The sequence below is a fragment of the Dreissena polymorpha genome, chromosome 9, assembly GCF_020536995.1.
Source record: "Dreissena polymorpha isolate Duluth1 chromosome 9, UMN_Dpol_1.0, whole genome shotgun sequence".
Classification (NCBI taxonomy): Eukaryota; Metazoa; Mollusca; class Bivalvia; order Myida; family Dreissenidae; genus Dreissena; species Dreissena polymorpha.
In genome coordinates, this window is record NC_068363.1 from 55,245,289 (window position 1) to 55,264,321 (window position 19,033).

A 19,033-nucleotide genomic window follows, 5' to 3' on the forward strand; every position below is an offset into this window, starting at 1 on the left:
AAATAACACGTTTAAATAATGAGAATCTGTTCATGTAATTGTATTTTTATAAGAATATCTTCTCATTTTTATCCGTAGTTGGATTTCGAAGAGAAATAAGGAATCGAGTTGCTTCTCATATTCCATTACTAGAGAATGCAAAAGTGACTGTTGATTTTAAGTTAACTGAAGCGTCGTATTATAAACGGGATTCCATGATTCCACATTGTGCACAGGCGATCAATACTGTGGTTTAAGTTCTTCTAGTTTTAGAAATATACACTTTAGATATACTTAATCATGTTATTAATAGTTGCTATAATTGTTAAAGTCAATTAAGAAGGTACGTTTCACATATTTTCTATTTTAAAGGGATCTTTTCACGCTTTGGTAAATTGACAAAATTGAAAAAAGTTGTTTCAGATTCGCAAATTTTCGTTTTAGTTATGATATTTGTTAGGAAACAGTAATACTGAACATTTACCATGGTCTAATATAGCCATTATATGCATCTTTTGACGATTTTAAAACCTAAAAATTATAAAGCGTTGCAACGCGAAACGATTGAATAATTTGGAGAGTTCTGTTTTTGTCGTTAAATTTTTTGAAACTACGAAGATTGCTTATATAATGTATAAAATACTTACTCGGCGGAATAGCTCAGTAGGCTAGAGCGTTTTTACTTCAGGACTCTGGCAGGACTCCAGGGGTCACTGGTTCGAAACCTGGTCCGGGCAATGTTCTTTTCCTTTTTTCAATTTTATTCTTGATTTTTTACTGGAGCTTTTACGATCCAATGTTTACATTTATCGATATAAAGCATTTAATGAATAAGTTAAAAAATGCATCTGTGAAAAGGCCCCTTTAAGGTTATACTCTAATGATCTGATATTTGAATGCTTTATTTCAACTTTTCTACAATGTTGTAATAGATTGCTAGAGGTGAGAGTGAATGTGTCTTTAAGTCTCCGTTACTTTATGTCATAAGATAGAAAATAATAAATGTTTTGACTTTCTATAAAATTTAAGTTTCTATTTACAGTATATTTCTGTATAATGAAGTATATTTTGCATTTTTACGAGATTCTTTCTCCATAGAAAATACATTGTTCATTATATTAAAATATTTATAAAATGAACGTCTTAACAAAAGACGATCGACTTTGGAAATGATATTATGATTGCATGCTCTAAATTAAAAAACAAGAACAAAAACAGTATCACTTAAATGATATATCGGACCCAATAATATAATGTAAACCTGATATGTTATTAGTTTTCTGAATGGTTTATATATGCAACACAAATGAAGGAAAGTAACATGAATACCATTTCGATGGATTACGATACCAATTTTACGGTTTATTCGATTGGCAGAAAAAGGTGGTAAACTTAATCTATTGGCGAATCAATAAAATGTAAATTTACAAGTAAATGTTGAAGTAACATGAGTCAACTATTTAAGTATAAATGTATAAAAGAGGTAATTTCAAAGAATTTATAAATTCCCTTTTGATTAGTCAGTTAAAATTAATCTGCTGACCTTGCTCGGTCAGTTATCATTAATAATAACAACTAGACTTTTTAAATTCTCCTCTAAGTTTGAACGCTTCAACCAAATATTGTGCAATGTTTTTGAATTAAGACCATTAGTACACGATTAGTATTAACATATAGCTGGAGCAATAGAAGGAGGTGTATAATTGTTAAATCAAAGTACTGAAATTACTGGTTTGACGATGCTTTTGAAGAGGATGGATATATAGAGGATATTTGTTGTATTCGGTGGAATATCGATTTTCCCAGAAAAACAGCGAAACATATCGATATTTGCACTGTTATTTTTCACTGTTTAAAACAGTGAAATACCAGTTTATTTCACTGATATTTCTGTATAAATCACCGGAAAGCATAAAATAAATAAGCATCCATTTAAGTTAATCTACATCACCGCAATTGTGTAATTTTTATTGCTTGTCATTTATCCGCAGGTCAATAGTTAAAGGTTGTGGTGCAATCGTTTTCGTTCTTGGACACTGCACTCCCTTCAATGAGATTTATTTACCTAAATATCTCATATTTGAACTTACAATTCTTTTGGGAGTAATGGTCCAGACAACTGGATAAAACAGCAACAATATGCTAACCCATTATTTTTCGAGGAACATAATTGAGAATTCCTGTGCTAGCCCCCAATCACAGTATGTTGGGGTATAATAATAGTCAAATTTTGTTTTTCTTCTCAAAAGATTGTCGTAGATTATAAGTTGAGGAATCATCCAAGACTACAACTTTTAGAAAGCCATTTTTTTCATTCATTTTTTATTGATTAACAAGGTTTTGTAACAATCTATACTATACATAGATAGCTTTTACAGCACAATGTGGCACACCTGAAACTGATTGTTTCCTAGAGGTGTTAACTAATTTTTCATGAAGATCTAGAAAAAAGGCATTGTGAGTATGAACAAACTATTTGCGTCTATCCGATCTAGTTGAGCCTTGTTACGGAGTTCCTACTTTTATTTATTTGAACATTCTGATCAACTGCCATGAAGATCAGGTAAAAAATGTAAGTGTTAACATAGATTTTAATGATTTTAGTAATTGATCAAATGCTTGGAAGCACATCACCCACTTTGGAACGTGACCTGTTAATCACTGAGACTAGACCTTGTGACCTTAATGTTGAATATGCTACTTTAAAGCTTGACTTTGAAATCATTTAAAATAATGTTATAACCAATTTACAAGTGGATCAAAGAGAGAATGTGACCACTAAAGTATTAACAGACCTTTTCTTATATTTGACCTAGTGCCCTAATTTTTGATAGAATATGAAACCCAAAATGACATAGAAGTGACTAGTTTCATAAGAATCTGGCAAAGAGGTGACACCCAAATTTAAACATTGTAAAATGATATCTTATGTGTTCACAATAAACTTTGGATAAAATACAACAGACAAAGAGTGATAACAAAAGCTCACCTTGTCACATCATAACAAGTGAGCAAAATAACCAAAACTATGACATCATATAATTGCTCAGTTACTTCCAATAACAATAAAATGTTACTTTTGAAACAAATACAATACCTTCCCTTTCTTACTACAGGCTGTTTTAAAACAAGATAGCCCAGTATCGCTCACCCAAAACTCCTTCTTTAGTGTCAAAAACTTGTGTATGATTTGACTAAGTTGTAACCTAGATTTAGCCTGCACATGACCAATTTGCAAATTCAGCTTTTGATTTGATTAAGATGGACATTGTAAGCAATTTTCATGAAAATCAGGAAGATAATGTGACCTGTAGAAAGGTAAAGGAAGTTTTCTATATTTTGACCTATGACCTAATTTTTGACAAACTATCAACTTTCAAACTGAAACTTTATTTCATCGAGATAACATTCTGTCCAATTTTCATGAAGATCTGGAAGAAAATGTGACCTCTGGAGTGTTCACTAACCTTTTCTGTGATTTGGTTTGTTGACCTAGTTTGGACCACATATGGCCTACTTTCAAACTTAACCTAGAATTGACCGAGATGAAAATTTACCAACATAAGACAAACTAGGGCTGTTTGTAAAACATGCATGCCCCGCATATAGGCTGTCAGTTGTAGTGGTAGCCATTGTGTGACAACTGTGAATACATTTTTTGTCACTGTGAACTTGACCTTTGACCTAGTGACCTGAAAACCAATAGGGATCATCTGCCAGTCATGATCAATTTACCTATGAAGTTTCATAATCCTAGGCCTTACTATTCTTGAGTTATCATCAGAAACCTTTTTACTGTTATGAGTCACTGTGACCTAACCTTTGACCAAGTGACCTGAAAATCAATAAGGGTTATATACCAGTCATGATCAATGCACCTATGAAGTTAAATGGTCCTAGGCGTTAGCATTTTTGAGTTATCATCCGGATACTATTATACTGTTTTGAGTCACTTTGACCTTGACCTTTGACCTAGACCTAAACATCAATAGGGGTAATCTGCAAGTCATGATCAATGTACCTATGAAGTTTCATGATCCTAGACGTAAGCATTCTTGAGTTATCATCCGGAAATCATTAAACTGTTTTGACTCACTGTGACCTTGACCTTTGACCTAATGACCTGAACATCAATAGAGGTCATATGCCAGTCATGATCAATGTACCTATGTAGTTTCATGATGCTAGGCCTAAGCATTCTAGTCACTGTGACCTTACCCTTTGATCTAGTGACCTGAAAATCAATAGGGTCCATCTGCCAGTCATGATCAATGTACCTATGTAGTTTCATGATCCTAGGCCTAAGCGTTCTTGAGTTATTATCCGGAAACCATCTGGTTGACGGACCGACTGACGGACTGACCGACATGTGCTAAACAATATACACCGAACAAGCCACATAGAAATTCAGCATAACACATTCTAAAAGTAACAGACATCTGTGCAATGATATCTTTTCTTCAAATGGTAAGATGAACAGATGAACAAACAAGAGGGCCTGAAAGGCCCAAAGTCGTTCACCTGAGATAACAAGATATTATTGGGACAAATATTGTGGCCACAATTCATGAAGATCAAAAAATAAATGTGACCTCTCGGGTGTTAACAATTTTTTACTATAGCAATTTAAGGAAAAATGCCCCACCCCCTGGCAGCCATGTTTTTCAACCAATTGTAACCATTTTCGAACTAATCCAAGATATCATTGAGACTTATATTCTGGCCAAATTGTATGAAGATTGGAATATAAACGTGGCATCCACAGAGTTAACAAGGCAAATGTTGACGGCTCACGACGGCCATAAAGCGATCACAAAAGCTCACCATGAGCATGTTGTGTGATTACACTCAATGCGTTCAAATTTTTCTCACTGACCTTTATAGTATGGAAGGCTTTGTTATTATTTATTGCTTTCATGTACCTGCAATATTGTGTGTATGTTTACAATACACAAAGCATATGACATAATTACGCTTATAATAATCTGATTACTATAGCCAGGTCAATTAAAGCGGGTATATAGGATACTGTCAAATATTAATTAATTAATATAAAATGTGTAAAAAACTGATTATACATATATTTCAATATAAACTAAAATAAAAGTTAAGAAGAACATGTGTTGAAAAGTGCTAAATAAGCCAGATATTTAATTCTGAAATTTAAAAACCCTTCTCAAAAAAGTGTGTGAAATGTACGTTTTAAGTACGTTTTGCGTGTGTTAAACGTGGCGGTATTGGCATTGCGTTTTATGTGCGCTTTTTCTTACCGAGTGAGTTTTTAACAAAAAACAAACAAACAAGAAACTGTGCGCTTTTTGTCGGTTAATGTGCGCTTTATGTGCGTTAAACGTGCGCTTTTTATAAGTGCATTCTTACTGCCATTTATGTGTGTAAAATGTGCGCTTTTAAGTGGGTTAAATGTGCGCTTTTCGCGAGTTAAATGTGCGCTTTTCTATTTAAAAAGCGCACATTTAAATCACTTTAAGCGCAGTTATAACCCACATAAAAGCAAAAATGTGTGTTAAATGTGCGCTTTTATGTGCGTTAAATGTGCGTTAAATGTGCGCTTTTTATAAGTGCGTTTTTTACTTCCATTTATGTGTGTAAAATGTGCGCTTTTAAGTGGGTTAAATGTGCGCTTTTCGCGAGTTAAATGTGCGCTTTTTTATTTAAAAAGCGCACATTTAACTCACTTTAAGCGCAGTTATTACCCACATAAAAGCGCACATGTGTGTTAAATGTGTAAAATGTGCGCTTTTAAGTGGGTTAAAACTGCGCTTTTCAGCGAGTTAAATGTGTGCTTTTTATTTTAAAAAGAGCACATTTAACTCACGTTAAGCGCAGTTATAACCTACATAAAACGCACAATTTACGCACATAAATGGCAGTAAAGCGCACTCACAAAAAGCACACATGTGCGTTAAAGGTGTATCTTTTGCCTCAACAGTTGATTCAATTATATGCTGTTAAAAGTGTTTTTTTTAAATTCAGTTATGCAATAAAAACCAATAATTATATAAACATATATTTGTGTATTTAAATAATTACAAGATAATTCAATTTTATACTCTAATGTACACACATATTTTTAACATATATGAGTAATTAAAGATCAATGACAATTTGATGAAATAAATATTAACATAATTAGATTATAAATAAACAAAACATAATAGCATACTAATAAATAACATGTACAGTATATACACAGGAACATCTATATACATAAAAAAGATGAGAATCAATCAAGGCCTGTCATTGAGGCGGCGGAATGCGGCTCTCATCTTTCTCTCCACGTCTGCCACCAGCCGGTCAAACTTCTTTGCAACTATTATACTGTCATGGCCTTTGCGCGGTGCGTCTCGTGCATGATCTCATTTGATCAGGTCCTGAAAGATATTTAATAATGAAAATGTTGAATATTTCTGTTATGGTAATCTCGTTGCTATAAAAATTATAAATTTAAATCAAAACTTTAATCGCCGTGGTGTAATGGATATGGTGTCCGCCTAGCGACCGGGAGGTCACGGGTTTGATCCCCACCGTGGGAGCGTTCTTTAGATCTCCCCCAAAGACACCAAGTACTGGTTCTAGGCCCAGGAAACGGACTCGAGAGCATTTATATAAGCCTTAGGCTTTCGATGCAATCGAGCTAAAATAAATAGGTTTAAACAAAACCAAAACTAGTTTGTTTGCTTGTTGTTTTTGGTTGTTTATTTTTGCAATTTTATTTCCCTGATCACATGTGACTTAACGCTTTTCATAAATAAATATGTTTGGTAGAAAATACTGTTTGAAAATGTACCAAGATACGTGGTCTCATTTGGCTTTGTGGACTGGTCGGAAGTGTGACACCTTTAAAATGCAATAACCAGTACCCTGTATAGTTTTACCTCTAAACAAATCCAGCTTTTCTTGGTCAAGGAGAGGGCGCGGTTTTCCCACTCATGTTATCCTCATGTTGGCCAGCTTGTGCAGAGTAAAACCTGGTATTCAAGTCAATACATCAGGTAGTCTCCCTTTTGCTCCCTTTTTTGGCAGGCGATGCGATGATGCACATTCTTTCCAAAGGATCTTCTGATCAATGTAAATTTCACGGTCACCATGGGGTATAACCTTTAAATTTAAAATATTAAAGTTCTCATTTAATATGGGGGAAAAAATCTGTTCATTAATGACAAAAAATAGGTATAAATCACATTTAAGATGACAATAAACATAAAATACAGCCATAATAATTCAAATGGTGTTGTTTTTCCTTACAATTGCATTACATTTACTCATCCATTTACATTTCCCAGTGACAATACATAAATATGATAATGATCATAATTAATTCAATAAACTAAATAAAAAAGGGATGCAGAATTGAAAATACAAACCTGTTACAACAGACTGTTCTTCAGTATTAAAAAAATACAGTTGTTGAACTAGACCATATCACTTTATATGTCTTTAACCACCCACTTTGAATCTCCTTTGCAACAAACTTATTGTTGATCTACACATTGTAGTAAATACACATTTTATTTCATCACACAATACTTCATGCTGAAAGTATTTCAAGACATTTCACACTAGAATAATAAGTCTGAATTATGTTCACTTTATACATGTACCTAAAATCTAGCTTAAAAACAGTTGCTGATTCTGCTTGTTTTCAAAAAATAACTTCCTATCTGTGGTTCTCAAATAGATGGTGCCTGAACCAATCAAAAGTATATCAACAACCCTTTGTTAGGCTTCGATATAGGACTGATAGGGACTGGCTATTCTCTTATCTGATTCCATGCTGTGTCTAAGCCAAAAATTACATAATTTGAGAAAAACTGATAAGGCAGTTATTTCAACACCAAAATATTTATTGAATAATACACAGCACCCTTAACGCATTATATTTAATTGTGAATATTTAAATATAACATATATAACATGCTGAATGGTGCTAGCAAATAATAATAATAGTATAAATATTATTTTAATTGCCTTTTAAATGTTTATTGATGGTCAATGTGGTAGACATTAATTGTATTGGGGTATAAATATCAGTATAAGAAAGTTCAAATACTTATTTTTTATCTTGAGGAAATATTATTGATACTTTCAAACCCACATAATACTTTTGACACTTTCATTATTTTTAATTAGTTAGCCACAGTCTGATTTAGGTGGAATTTTTTAGAAATGTTTGAGATTAAAACGAAAGAAATGTTATATGCATTGAAATTGTATTATAAAGTATATAAACATTAAACAGGTTAATAAAATTATGCACAACCAGTAAGCGCTTTGAATTCAAACAGCACCTTATATAATAACAGGTTGCTGAGGTACATGCCTATGTTTATTTATTTGATTGCAAATAAATTGTTAGAGCCTGCAACAATTGTGTTTTTTGTTCAATTTCTGTACAACATTTGCTAAACGGTTGTTAAAGACGCACTTTTTAAGAAGTGTGTTAAACATGTGTCTTTTTAGATACATCCGTTTAAAACAGATCATTTGATAAAAACGCACATATCTTAAAACAGACTTCTTAGATAAAAGACGCAAATTCTAAATAAAAGACGCACTTCTTAGATAAAAAACACACATTTAGCTCACATCTACACTCAAAAGCGCACTTACAGATGGAGAAAACACACAAAAAATGCACTTCCTAAATAAAAGACGCACTTCTTAGATAAAAAAAAACACATTTTGCTTACATCTACACTCAAAGCTGTACAGCCGAATTCGCTAGCATGTATTTCATGCATGTACGATGTGAATCTAAATTTAGTCTAACGGTTTATTTGAAATTCCTGCAGCAATCGATTCATACTTACTTAAAAGACGAATGCATCGGTTATTGTAGGAAAATATGTACGAATATTTCGTCACAATCGGCTCGGGGCGCTAATTTGTATTTGCTGCATTTTATGAAATTCGTCTTAAATGTATCATTTTTCTTGCATATTGTGTGTTAATATAACATATTTGTATCAATATATTACAATTCAACACATATAAAAATCGTATAATCTCGCTTTAAGGACTTAAAAAACATTTTTGTTGTCCTGATTTCATGAAGACTTTAGATATTTATGCACATAAGAGTTTCAAGATATGGGATTATCCACAAATAAAAAGTATTTTTGATCTGTGTTGTGCAGGCTCTTTTTCCATGACTGTCAAAGTGAAATTTCCATGTGAAAAGGATGTCACTTTTTCATTTAACCATTGTGTATAAAGAACGGTTCTGCATATAATTTGCCATTTTGATAAGAGATGACCAGGGTGACAGAGAAAAGGGATATGCATTTGAGATCTGGTCAGGACTCCATATAAAAGTGGTTATATTTAAAAATGTTTAATTACCACATGACCACGGACTCTAGATCTCCGTGACATGACGAAGGTTCTAAATTAATCTAGAATGAACATTTGAAATATATCTTTTTAAAACAACTAAAAAATAATATTTGATGTACACATTTAATCTACCAATGTGTACAGATACTACTTTTACTTAACATATATTTGACTGTATTGAATGACGGAACTAGTTAAAATATCCATTAGAAAAATAGATCAGGATATGAAATATTCATTGCCTGAAGCAAAGACCCTGGAGCTATGTTTATATATCTTTAAACACACTGATTAAAGAAGTAAAACAATACATTGATACAACAGAGGTAAAATCATCTCCTCTGAACAACATGATGATACATAATTATGTATCATATCTTTTTATCTGGATCTGGATAGGTACACAGCAGGATGTTTAAGTGTGCGCGCTGCGGGAGAAATAAAGGAGTTACTTATATTTTGGATTTAATTTAATTCACTGAAATTCATCACTGAAGTTACAGTATGATCTCATTTGATAAAGATGTACATGATTGTATCAAGCAAAATATATTAAATAATTATCAGTATTAATTCACTGTCATGATTTCAGTATCATTAAAATGATTTCAGTTAAGTCTATCATTCATATGCATCAATTTTGTAAATATCAATATAAGTATACTACATGAAAACATTTTTGAAACAAGGGCTGTTTGTAAAACATGCATGCCCCCCATATGGGCTGTCAGTTGTAGTGGCAGCCATTGTGTGAATACGTTTTTTGGCACTTAGACCTTGACCTTTGACCTAGTGACCTGAAAATCAATAGGGGTTATCTGCGAGTCATGATCAATATACCTATGAAGTTTCATGATCCTAGGCGTAAGCTTTCTTGTGTTTTCATCCGGAAACCATTTTACTGTGTCAAGTCACCGTGACCTTGACCTTTGACCTAGTGACCTGAAAGTCAATAGGGGTCACCTGCGAGTCCGGATCAATGTACCTAAGAAGTTTCATGATCATAGGCGTCAAGCATTCTTGAGTTATCATCCGGAAACCATATTTCAAAGTGGAGTCACTGTGACCTTGACCTTTGACCTAGTGAATTGAAAATCTTTAGGGGTCATCTGCGAGTCATGATCAATGTACCTATGAAGTTTCATGATCCTAGGCATAAACGTTGTTGAGTTATCATCCGGAAACCATTTTACTATTTCGGGTCGCCGTGACCTTAACCTTTGACCTAGTGACCTGAAATTCAATAGGGAGCATCTGCGAGTCATGATCAATGTACACATGAAGTTTCATGATCCTAGGCATAAGCGTTCTTGAGTTATCATCAGGAAACCATCTGGTGGACGGACATACGGACCGACATGTGCAAAACAATATACCCTCTCTTATTCGAAGGTGGGGGGAGCATAATAATATAGTAGCATGAACCTACAAGGGAGGCAACTTGTTATATCACAATTTGGCAGTGTATAAAAAGTGGTACTTAATTATCTCGCTTAACATGGGTCTAAATTACGTTTAAAATCTATTTTCTGATTGGATTAAACAGTCCGAAATCATCCAATAAATAAAGTCGAGATATTTATCTTGCGGAACATGTAATGCCATGCCGCATGCAAGCTATTTATAAAGTAAATATCGTAAATCAAGTTTGTTATGTTTTTTTTCGCGGTCATAGACAGTGTTCCTGGCTGAAAACGATGCAATATTACTTTTAAATCATTCATGCATTAGTTTTTAGCAAGAAAGAGGTAGAATATTAGTGTAAAACATACTTTTTTTAATTTTAACTTGTGTCTGCTACAATTTAACGAGTGGTTTCGGACATTACCGATTGTACAGATGTATCGACAGACATATGCAAAACGAAAATAGCTTGCATATTTCAAGTTTATCAGCCTTGAAATTACCTATTAATCAAATGAGAATCGAAATTATTAAAATATAAACTAGTAATGTCTATTAACACCAAAATCTTGAAGATTGCTTATATTAGGTATAAAATACGACAACCATTTAAACTTGGCAGAATAGTTGAGCAGGCTAATGCGTTTTTACTCCAGGACTAAGGGGGTCACTGGTTCGAGCCCTGCTGCGGACTACTTTTTTTTAAAGAATTTTATTCTGGATTTTTAACTGGAGCTTTTAAGATCCAATGTTTACATTTATCAATATAAAGCATTTAATGACTAACTTCAAAACATGTCAAAATCTGTGAAAAGGCCCCTTTAACATAATTAATATCTACTCCTATAAATATGAGGTCGATATACATGGACTAAACGGTAAATTACGTCTAATTATTTGGACTATAATGATAACAACAACATTAAATAGAAAGAAGAAAGAATTCATACAAACCAGTAATTTGAGTAAAGAGTTTGTAATCAATGTTGTATTTCACGACAGCTTGGTGATATGCAAATCCCATACGACATGTTTATTTCGGGTATCATAGCCATTCAATAAGTCGCAAAATGCTCGATCAAAATTTATAAAGCAAAATGTGACTTAAATTGATAACTAAAATTACCAGTATTATCAGTATGCCAGTTTTGCCTTGTCAAGCTGTCGAGATCCAGAAAGTGCTTCATTCACATTGAATATATCCCTCGAATTCCATTTATTGTTGCATTACTAAATAGCGAAACAAGCCGATTTTAGCTTTAAGAAAGTTTTGACACGAGCGTTATAAAGTCTCTCATGGGCGAAGCCATTGTTGTAGAAAGTGATCCATTCACATCGAAAATATCCTTCGAATTCCATCCCTTGTTGTCATTAGCGGAGATTTAGTGAATAAATAATTCATATATCATAAATGACAGCTTCTAAATAGCGAAACAAGCCAATTTATGGCGTAAGAAAGTTTTTAATCGAGACTCTCATAGGGGCGGCCATTGTTGAATGTTGAAACACGAACGGCAACTCTGCTAGGAGAATCGAATGCCCAAGGGAAGTAACTGAAAAATCGAGTTATCTCAATCGGACTGGCTCGGTCTGTTACATAGGTCGCCATTGTGAAGAATCATTTGATATTCCAGCATCGTCAAAAAGCGTGGTTCCGTTGTGTATTTTTATTAAAATAAGATATTGATATAGCATTATATGTAAATTCAACATTTAATACACAAAATAGCTTTTTTTAAGACCCGGATGTTAAACGTTACAAAGCAAACAAATTGATGGTTACAAAACACTTTACACGAAATCAATAATTTGAGTGAAAAGCTCTTATGCGAATATACATTGCTGTATATATTACATATATAAAGTTATTTTATATCATAAAGTGTTAAAAGATTGTTATGTAGCTATGCAAATATTTCCCGTTAGTATGTGTAAATTAAAGTAACAATTGACCATTAAGTGTAAAAATTGTTATTACGTTGTGTTTCCAGTTAAAATTTGTGGAGCCCGATTTCATTTAAATTCTGATCGAACGAAAACGGCTTCATTTGTGTAGTGGTTGGGGTCACTTTTTAGGCCGTTTAAACGTATTGCCAATTTGTCGTACGTCCAAATAATTGTGGTTCCCAAACATTTTTTTTCTTAACTTGTCTTTTAAACCTACCACAGACCCTGCGTTAATTGATCAGCCACTGATTCAAAATTGAAAACACAAAAAGGCTCATTTGCGTACTTTTAGCGGATTTAAACGAACGTGTTTTGAGCTATCGATCACATGGTTTATACAGGTTATAACTTTCACTTTGTATATGTTTGAGTAGATAAATGTAAATGGGCGTTAATATGAATTACTTTGTGCTTCACACTGTTTTTATTGAGTTTATGGACTGTTAAATTTAATTCATCAATTTATTCGATTAAAGGCTTGTTCCATTCTTGATAACAAATATAGAAGAATAATGATTCACCCATTCGAATGTTTAATTAAGATTACTTAAGAAAATACTGTAAATATCATTATAATACTACTACTCAATGATGATGATGATAATAATAATAGTAATAGTTATAAAAATAATAGTAATTATTATAATAATAATAATAATAATAATAATAATAATAATAATAATAATAATAATAATAATAATAATTATTATTATTATTATTATTAATAATAATACTAATAATATTATTATTATTATTATTATATGGTCTAAAAGCTGTTCAGTAAAAATAATATTGTTAAATATCGCTTGTTTTGAAATGCGTAGCTTCGTAATCTGCTTAAATAAAACGAATTTTGTTTGAAACTTTGAATATTTTGCTAACAAATAAAAAGGTAACTGACATTTTTGTCATGCAACCCCACTGGTAAAATATAATCTCCAGGCGAAAGTATCGTATATTTAAAAAGCCACACAAATGCTCATTGCCTTTTTTTAAAGCGTATCTTATACGTAATAACATTTTGATGTGTAGGTATGCACATAATAATAAAGCAATTCTATGCAAATAATATAATGACAAAATAAGAGTAATATATGCAGTTGAAATAAATGACAAAGTCGACATAGATAAATATTGGTGTCCAAACTGCAACACTTGTGGACATGTGGACAGTGGTTATAGGTTTGTGTAGCCCACTGAAATAATTTGCTAACTTATACTAATACAATACCAAACCAACATAAACTTTCATCGTCATACCAGATATTTTTTGTTATTAAAAAATTAAAGGCGTTGGATTGTAAAACAAGGACCCGTCAAATATTGCTTTAAGTACATATCATGTCCAAAAATGTAATACTACGTTATACATTTAGAAATTATATTTTTATAGATAATTGGTGACATAAATATTATTTTGATGACTAAATTTACTTAATGTTGTTATGTACGTCTGTATTTATAGTTATAGTCAGTTACAGAAAATATTAAGTGTAAAAAAATGACATCATGAAGGCCACATTACGCTCGATACCTCAATCAATTAGCGGTATTTCAATCTCGTTTTTACAAATACATTTATACTTAAATGATTATAATTTAAAACAAACAAGTATTCAGATTAAATCTTTTAATATTAGTTGATAATTAAACCCATACACTAAAACATAAATGTGTTTTATTTGGAGATCTATGGCACATTTAAATAATCCAGAATAATTGTAAAATACATAATTTCCATATATCATTTGAATAATCACTATATATTCTATATTTGACGCATACAGTTGATATATTTGTAAAGTAAACATCCATCATGTCGATATTGTAAAGCAGCCCTCTGACCCCATAACACGTTTTGTGAACTCCCATTTTCTCTGGGCATTTTTTTCAATGTTACAAGCAAATGTATTTTATCTGACATTTAAAACAAAAATTCATTTGTGTATTGCGTTTGAAAATTAAATCACATTTCATTTGATCCTTCAAAATATAAGTTTTTTTATTGCATGTGGTATTGCCATAAGTACAACATGGCAAGTTGTTTATTAACTCTGAACTGCAAATATTAACACAACTTACTATTGTATTTATATAAGCATTGTTCAGTCAACGAATAAAAATACTAGGACCTTGAGATCCTGAACACTCGTTTTGTTGGATAAATAGACATTCTTTTCGTAATACAAATGTAATTCAAATAGGTAATTTGGTAGACATCAAGGATCATTTACATATACTTATTAATATTAAATAAAGATTTAGATTGCATGACTCACATGAAAAATGTCGATTAATATATATTTTGTTATTGTTTATTTATATTGCAATTAAAGTAGAATACAATATTTTTCAGAAACATGTCTTTTCATGGATGGAACCAACAATGCTGTAAGTAGAGATGTAAATCAAGCCGTTCGTAATTTTGAAAGGGATATTTCTCCACATGATTCGAATGAAAAACAGAATGAGAGATGCCCATCTATTGGAATCGTAAATTGGGACCGCATAACGAACCGAGATGATCTTAAAGTAAGGTTTTTTGTCATTTGTTATTTATTTTGCATAAAGCATTGAAGGTAATTAACAACCAGAAAAATATACATATATATACATTTAAAGTATAGAGAGGGAGAGAAAGGGAGACAGACAGCGAGAGAGAGAGGAAGAGAGAGAGAGAGAGGAGAGGGAGAGAGAGAATAACATGTAACTGCCTGCTGTTTTTGTAATATATCAGGCAAGGCTTAGAATAATATAACGGCGAGGCTTGCATTTTTGAAAACTATGATTCAATGTTCATAACTAATCACTGAGCTTCCGTATAAAAAATGTATCGCTGTTGATCGCATGTCTTGTTTAGTTTCCACAAAGGTTGTTTGATACTGGTGATACTGGTGTTTGCGCTATAGATGGAGGTCTAACGCTATTTAATGTACCATATTGATAATGAATAGTAAATGTTTGTGTCCTTAATAGGGATGATATAATTAGGACATTATTTGAAAAAGATGATTTAATGTTTTTAACAAATCACTGATCTTCCGTATTAAAGATGTAACGGTGTTGACAAATGCATACATACATACATGCACACGTGCATACATACATACATGCATACATGCATACATGCATGTATGCATGCATACATACATACTTGCATACGTGCATACATACATACATGAATGCATGCATGCATACATACATACATACATACATACATACATACATACATACATACATACATACATACATACATACATACATACATACATACATACATACATACATACATACATACATACATACATACATACATACATACATACATACATACATACATACATACATACATACATACATACATACATACATACATACATACATACATACATACATACATACATACATACATACATACATACATACATACATACATACATACATACATACATACATACATACATACATACATACATACATACATACATACATACATACATACATACATGCATACATGCATGCATGCATGAATACATACATACATACATACATAGATAAATACATACATACAGACATACATACATACATACATACATACATACATACATACATACATACATACATACATACATACATACATACATACATATATACATACATACATACATACATACATACATACATACATACATACATACATACATACATACATACATACATACATACATACATGCATGCATGCATGCATGCATGCATGCATGCATGCATGCATAAATACATACATACATACATACATACATACATACATACATACATACATACATACATACATACATACATACATACATACATATAACATACATACATACATACATACATACATACATACATACATACATACATACATACATACATACATACATACATACATACATACAAACACACAAACATACATACATACATACATACATCGCCTTCTTTCTTTACATTCGACCATTCCTATACATTCGTTATTTTTTTATTCGTGTTAATTATCATATCATCCGTGCAACGCGCGTGACCGAATTCTTTGAGTAGTAAGAAAGTTTGTTGCTCGTTTGAAAACTGAAAAATGCGCACTAAAACGGTATGTACTGTTATTTAAACCATATCCTACACGTTAATCTTACCTTCAAATCAATAATTCAAGCTATAGTATGCTTTAAAATCCAATGTTTACATTTTTTGACCCACTTTTGTGTCGACTTGTTTTGTAAGTCACGTGATCAAGTTGATCCAAAAGCTTATGACGTATTTGGGGCCGCACACGGGGTATTTGTATTGTGCGCATTGCCTTTTAAAGCGACACAGTTAATTAAAATCCAATTTAAGCGCTAAGACAGCGTCAATTAATTTAATCTTATTTGAATTCCTTTTTTATTTTTAATAATAGTGCCTAAGAAAATTCCATTCCAAGTACAAGAATTATTTGCCAGAAAACGTATGAAAACAAGAGGTTGAGGAAATAAATAAACAACGATCGATCCGTCGGGCTGCCCAAGAATGTGGCATTCCATACAACACCCTGCGAGATAGGGTGAATGGTCGAATTGACAGTGATAATTATGGAAAGGAGACGCTGTTCTCATCGGAGGAAGAGTTGGGGTTAGTTGAACATGCAGAAAATTCTGCTAGACTAGGCTACGGCTACTCAAACACCAGCATGCAAAGATTCGCCGGCGAACTTGCATACAAGTTGGGAAAGCGGCCGTCGGATGAGCCGCTCAGCAACTGCTGGCTCTATAGCTTCTTGAAGCGATGGTATGACAGGGTGTCCTCGATAAAACCTTAATCCTTCGAGACAATCAGGGCTAAAGCCACCACTCCCGAACATATTGGGGCTTATTTACACAACTAAGAGAAGGCGGTAGCTCTCAACATGCTCCAAGATAGGCCAGAACTAATATACAACATGGACGAAACATTCATAAGCCCCGATCACCGCCCCCTAATAGTATAGCACTGACAAAGGAAAAGGCCCATGCTGTGACCTCACCACGTTCCGCTACAACAACGTTGATTGCTTTTGCTAATGCTGCTGGAGCCTGTATACCCCCATATTTCGTGTTTAAAGGTTTAGTTTAAACATATTCATTTTAGCTATTGCATCAAAAGCTTCGGCTCATCGAGACATTCTCGAGTCCGTTTCCTGGGAAAAAACAGTGTCTATTGAGAATATTATGAGAACTATACCCAAGTAAGGATCAAATCCACGAACTACCAAGGCGGACACGATATTCACTACACCACCGCGACCTCAGATGTTTGAGATCAAGAAATGCACACTTTAATGCACAGTAAACATACAAAAGCCTTTAAGGGATTGGACTTACACAAAGAGTAATTAATTAACAAAGGTTCGTATTAATGGTTTCATTTGTATGCACTATTCTAATATTCTAAAAGAGTATGTAAATAATTTTGGTTCTCGACAAGTCATAGAACATAAAACTTAATAACACCATCTAACATCGCTAATAGATAACTAAAAAAATACGGCGCATTTTCATCCGCAGGTAAGAGATACAACGAAGAGCTGTTGGAAGGTGCAACACCGGGCGCACGGGCTACAATGTCGGATTCCGGATGGTCAACGACATACGTTTTTAAGGACTACCTTGAAAACCATTTTCTTAAGTACGCAGCTAGAACCGACGAAAACCAGCCAATCCTACTTCTTTTAGACGGCCACACTACCCATACGACACCAGAACTGACCAGATGGGCGAGGTCTAAAAACCTGCACCTTTTTTGCCTACCCGCGCACTCATACCACTTGCTGCAACCTCTTGATGTCGCTGTCTTTGGGCCATTTAAGAGGTATTATTACAGCGAGTGTGCAAGCTTCATGAAAGAAAATATAGGCAAAGCTGTCACGATGTATGACATGGCCCGCATAGCATGTAAGGCCTCCTTGAAGGCAATGAGCCCATGGAACATTGTTTTGGTTTCAATGAAACTGGCGTTGAACAAGCACGCCATATCCGATGTTCAACTCATGCCATGCGAGGCCTTTCGAGATGAGACACCTGTCTTGAAGTGCAGGGCAATCCAGAGCAGAAAACATGCGGTTGATGCATATCTAGAACGGAAGCTAACCGTCAACGCAATTTGTTCCTGTCTCTACAACTGCCAGAAGAAAAAGCCGCCACCTTCCATTAAGAAGCATGACCCCTCTGGCAAAGAAATCACCAGTGACGAATTTCTCGAAGATATGGAAATGTATGCTTCACAGAAGGAAAACCTGCCGCCAAGCTCCGACATGGCACGAAAAAGCGAAAGCCGACACCCGTGGCCTCTCACATAA

At 33.3% G+C, this 19,033-nt stretch overlaps 1 protein-coding gene across 1 annotated transcript; it reads left to right on the plus strand.

Annotated features, from left to right (window-relative positions):
• The first annotated feature begins 15,073 nt into the window (after positions 1 to 15,073).
• Positions 15,074 to 19,033, plus strand: LOC127846058 (uncharacterized). Its single transcript, XM_052377234.1, has 4 exons — positions 15,074 to 15,078; positions 17,263 to 17,497; positions 17,659 to 17,800; positions 18,243 to 19,033. Exons 1-4 carry the CDS (start codon positions 15,074 to 15,076, stop codon positions 19,031 to 19,033), a joined length of 1,173 nt encoding a protein of 390 aa, XP_052233194.1.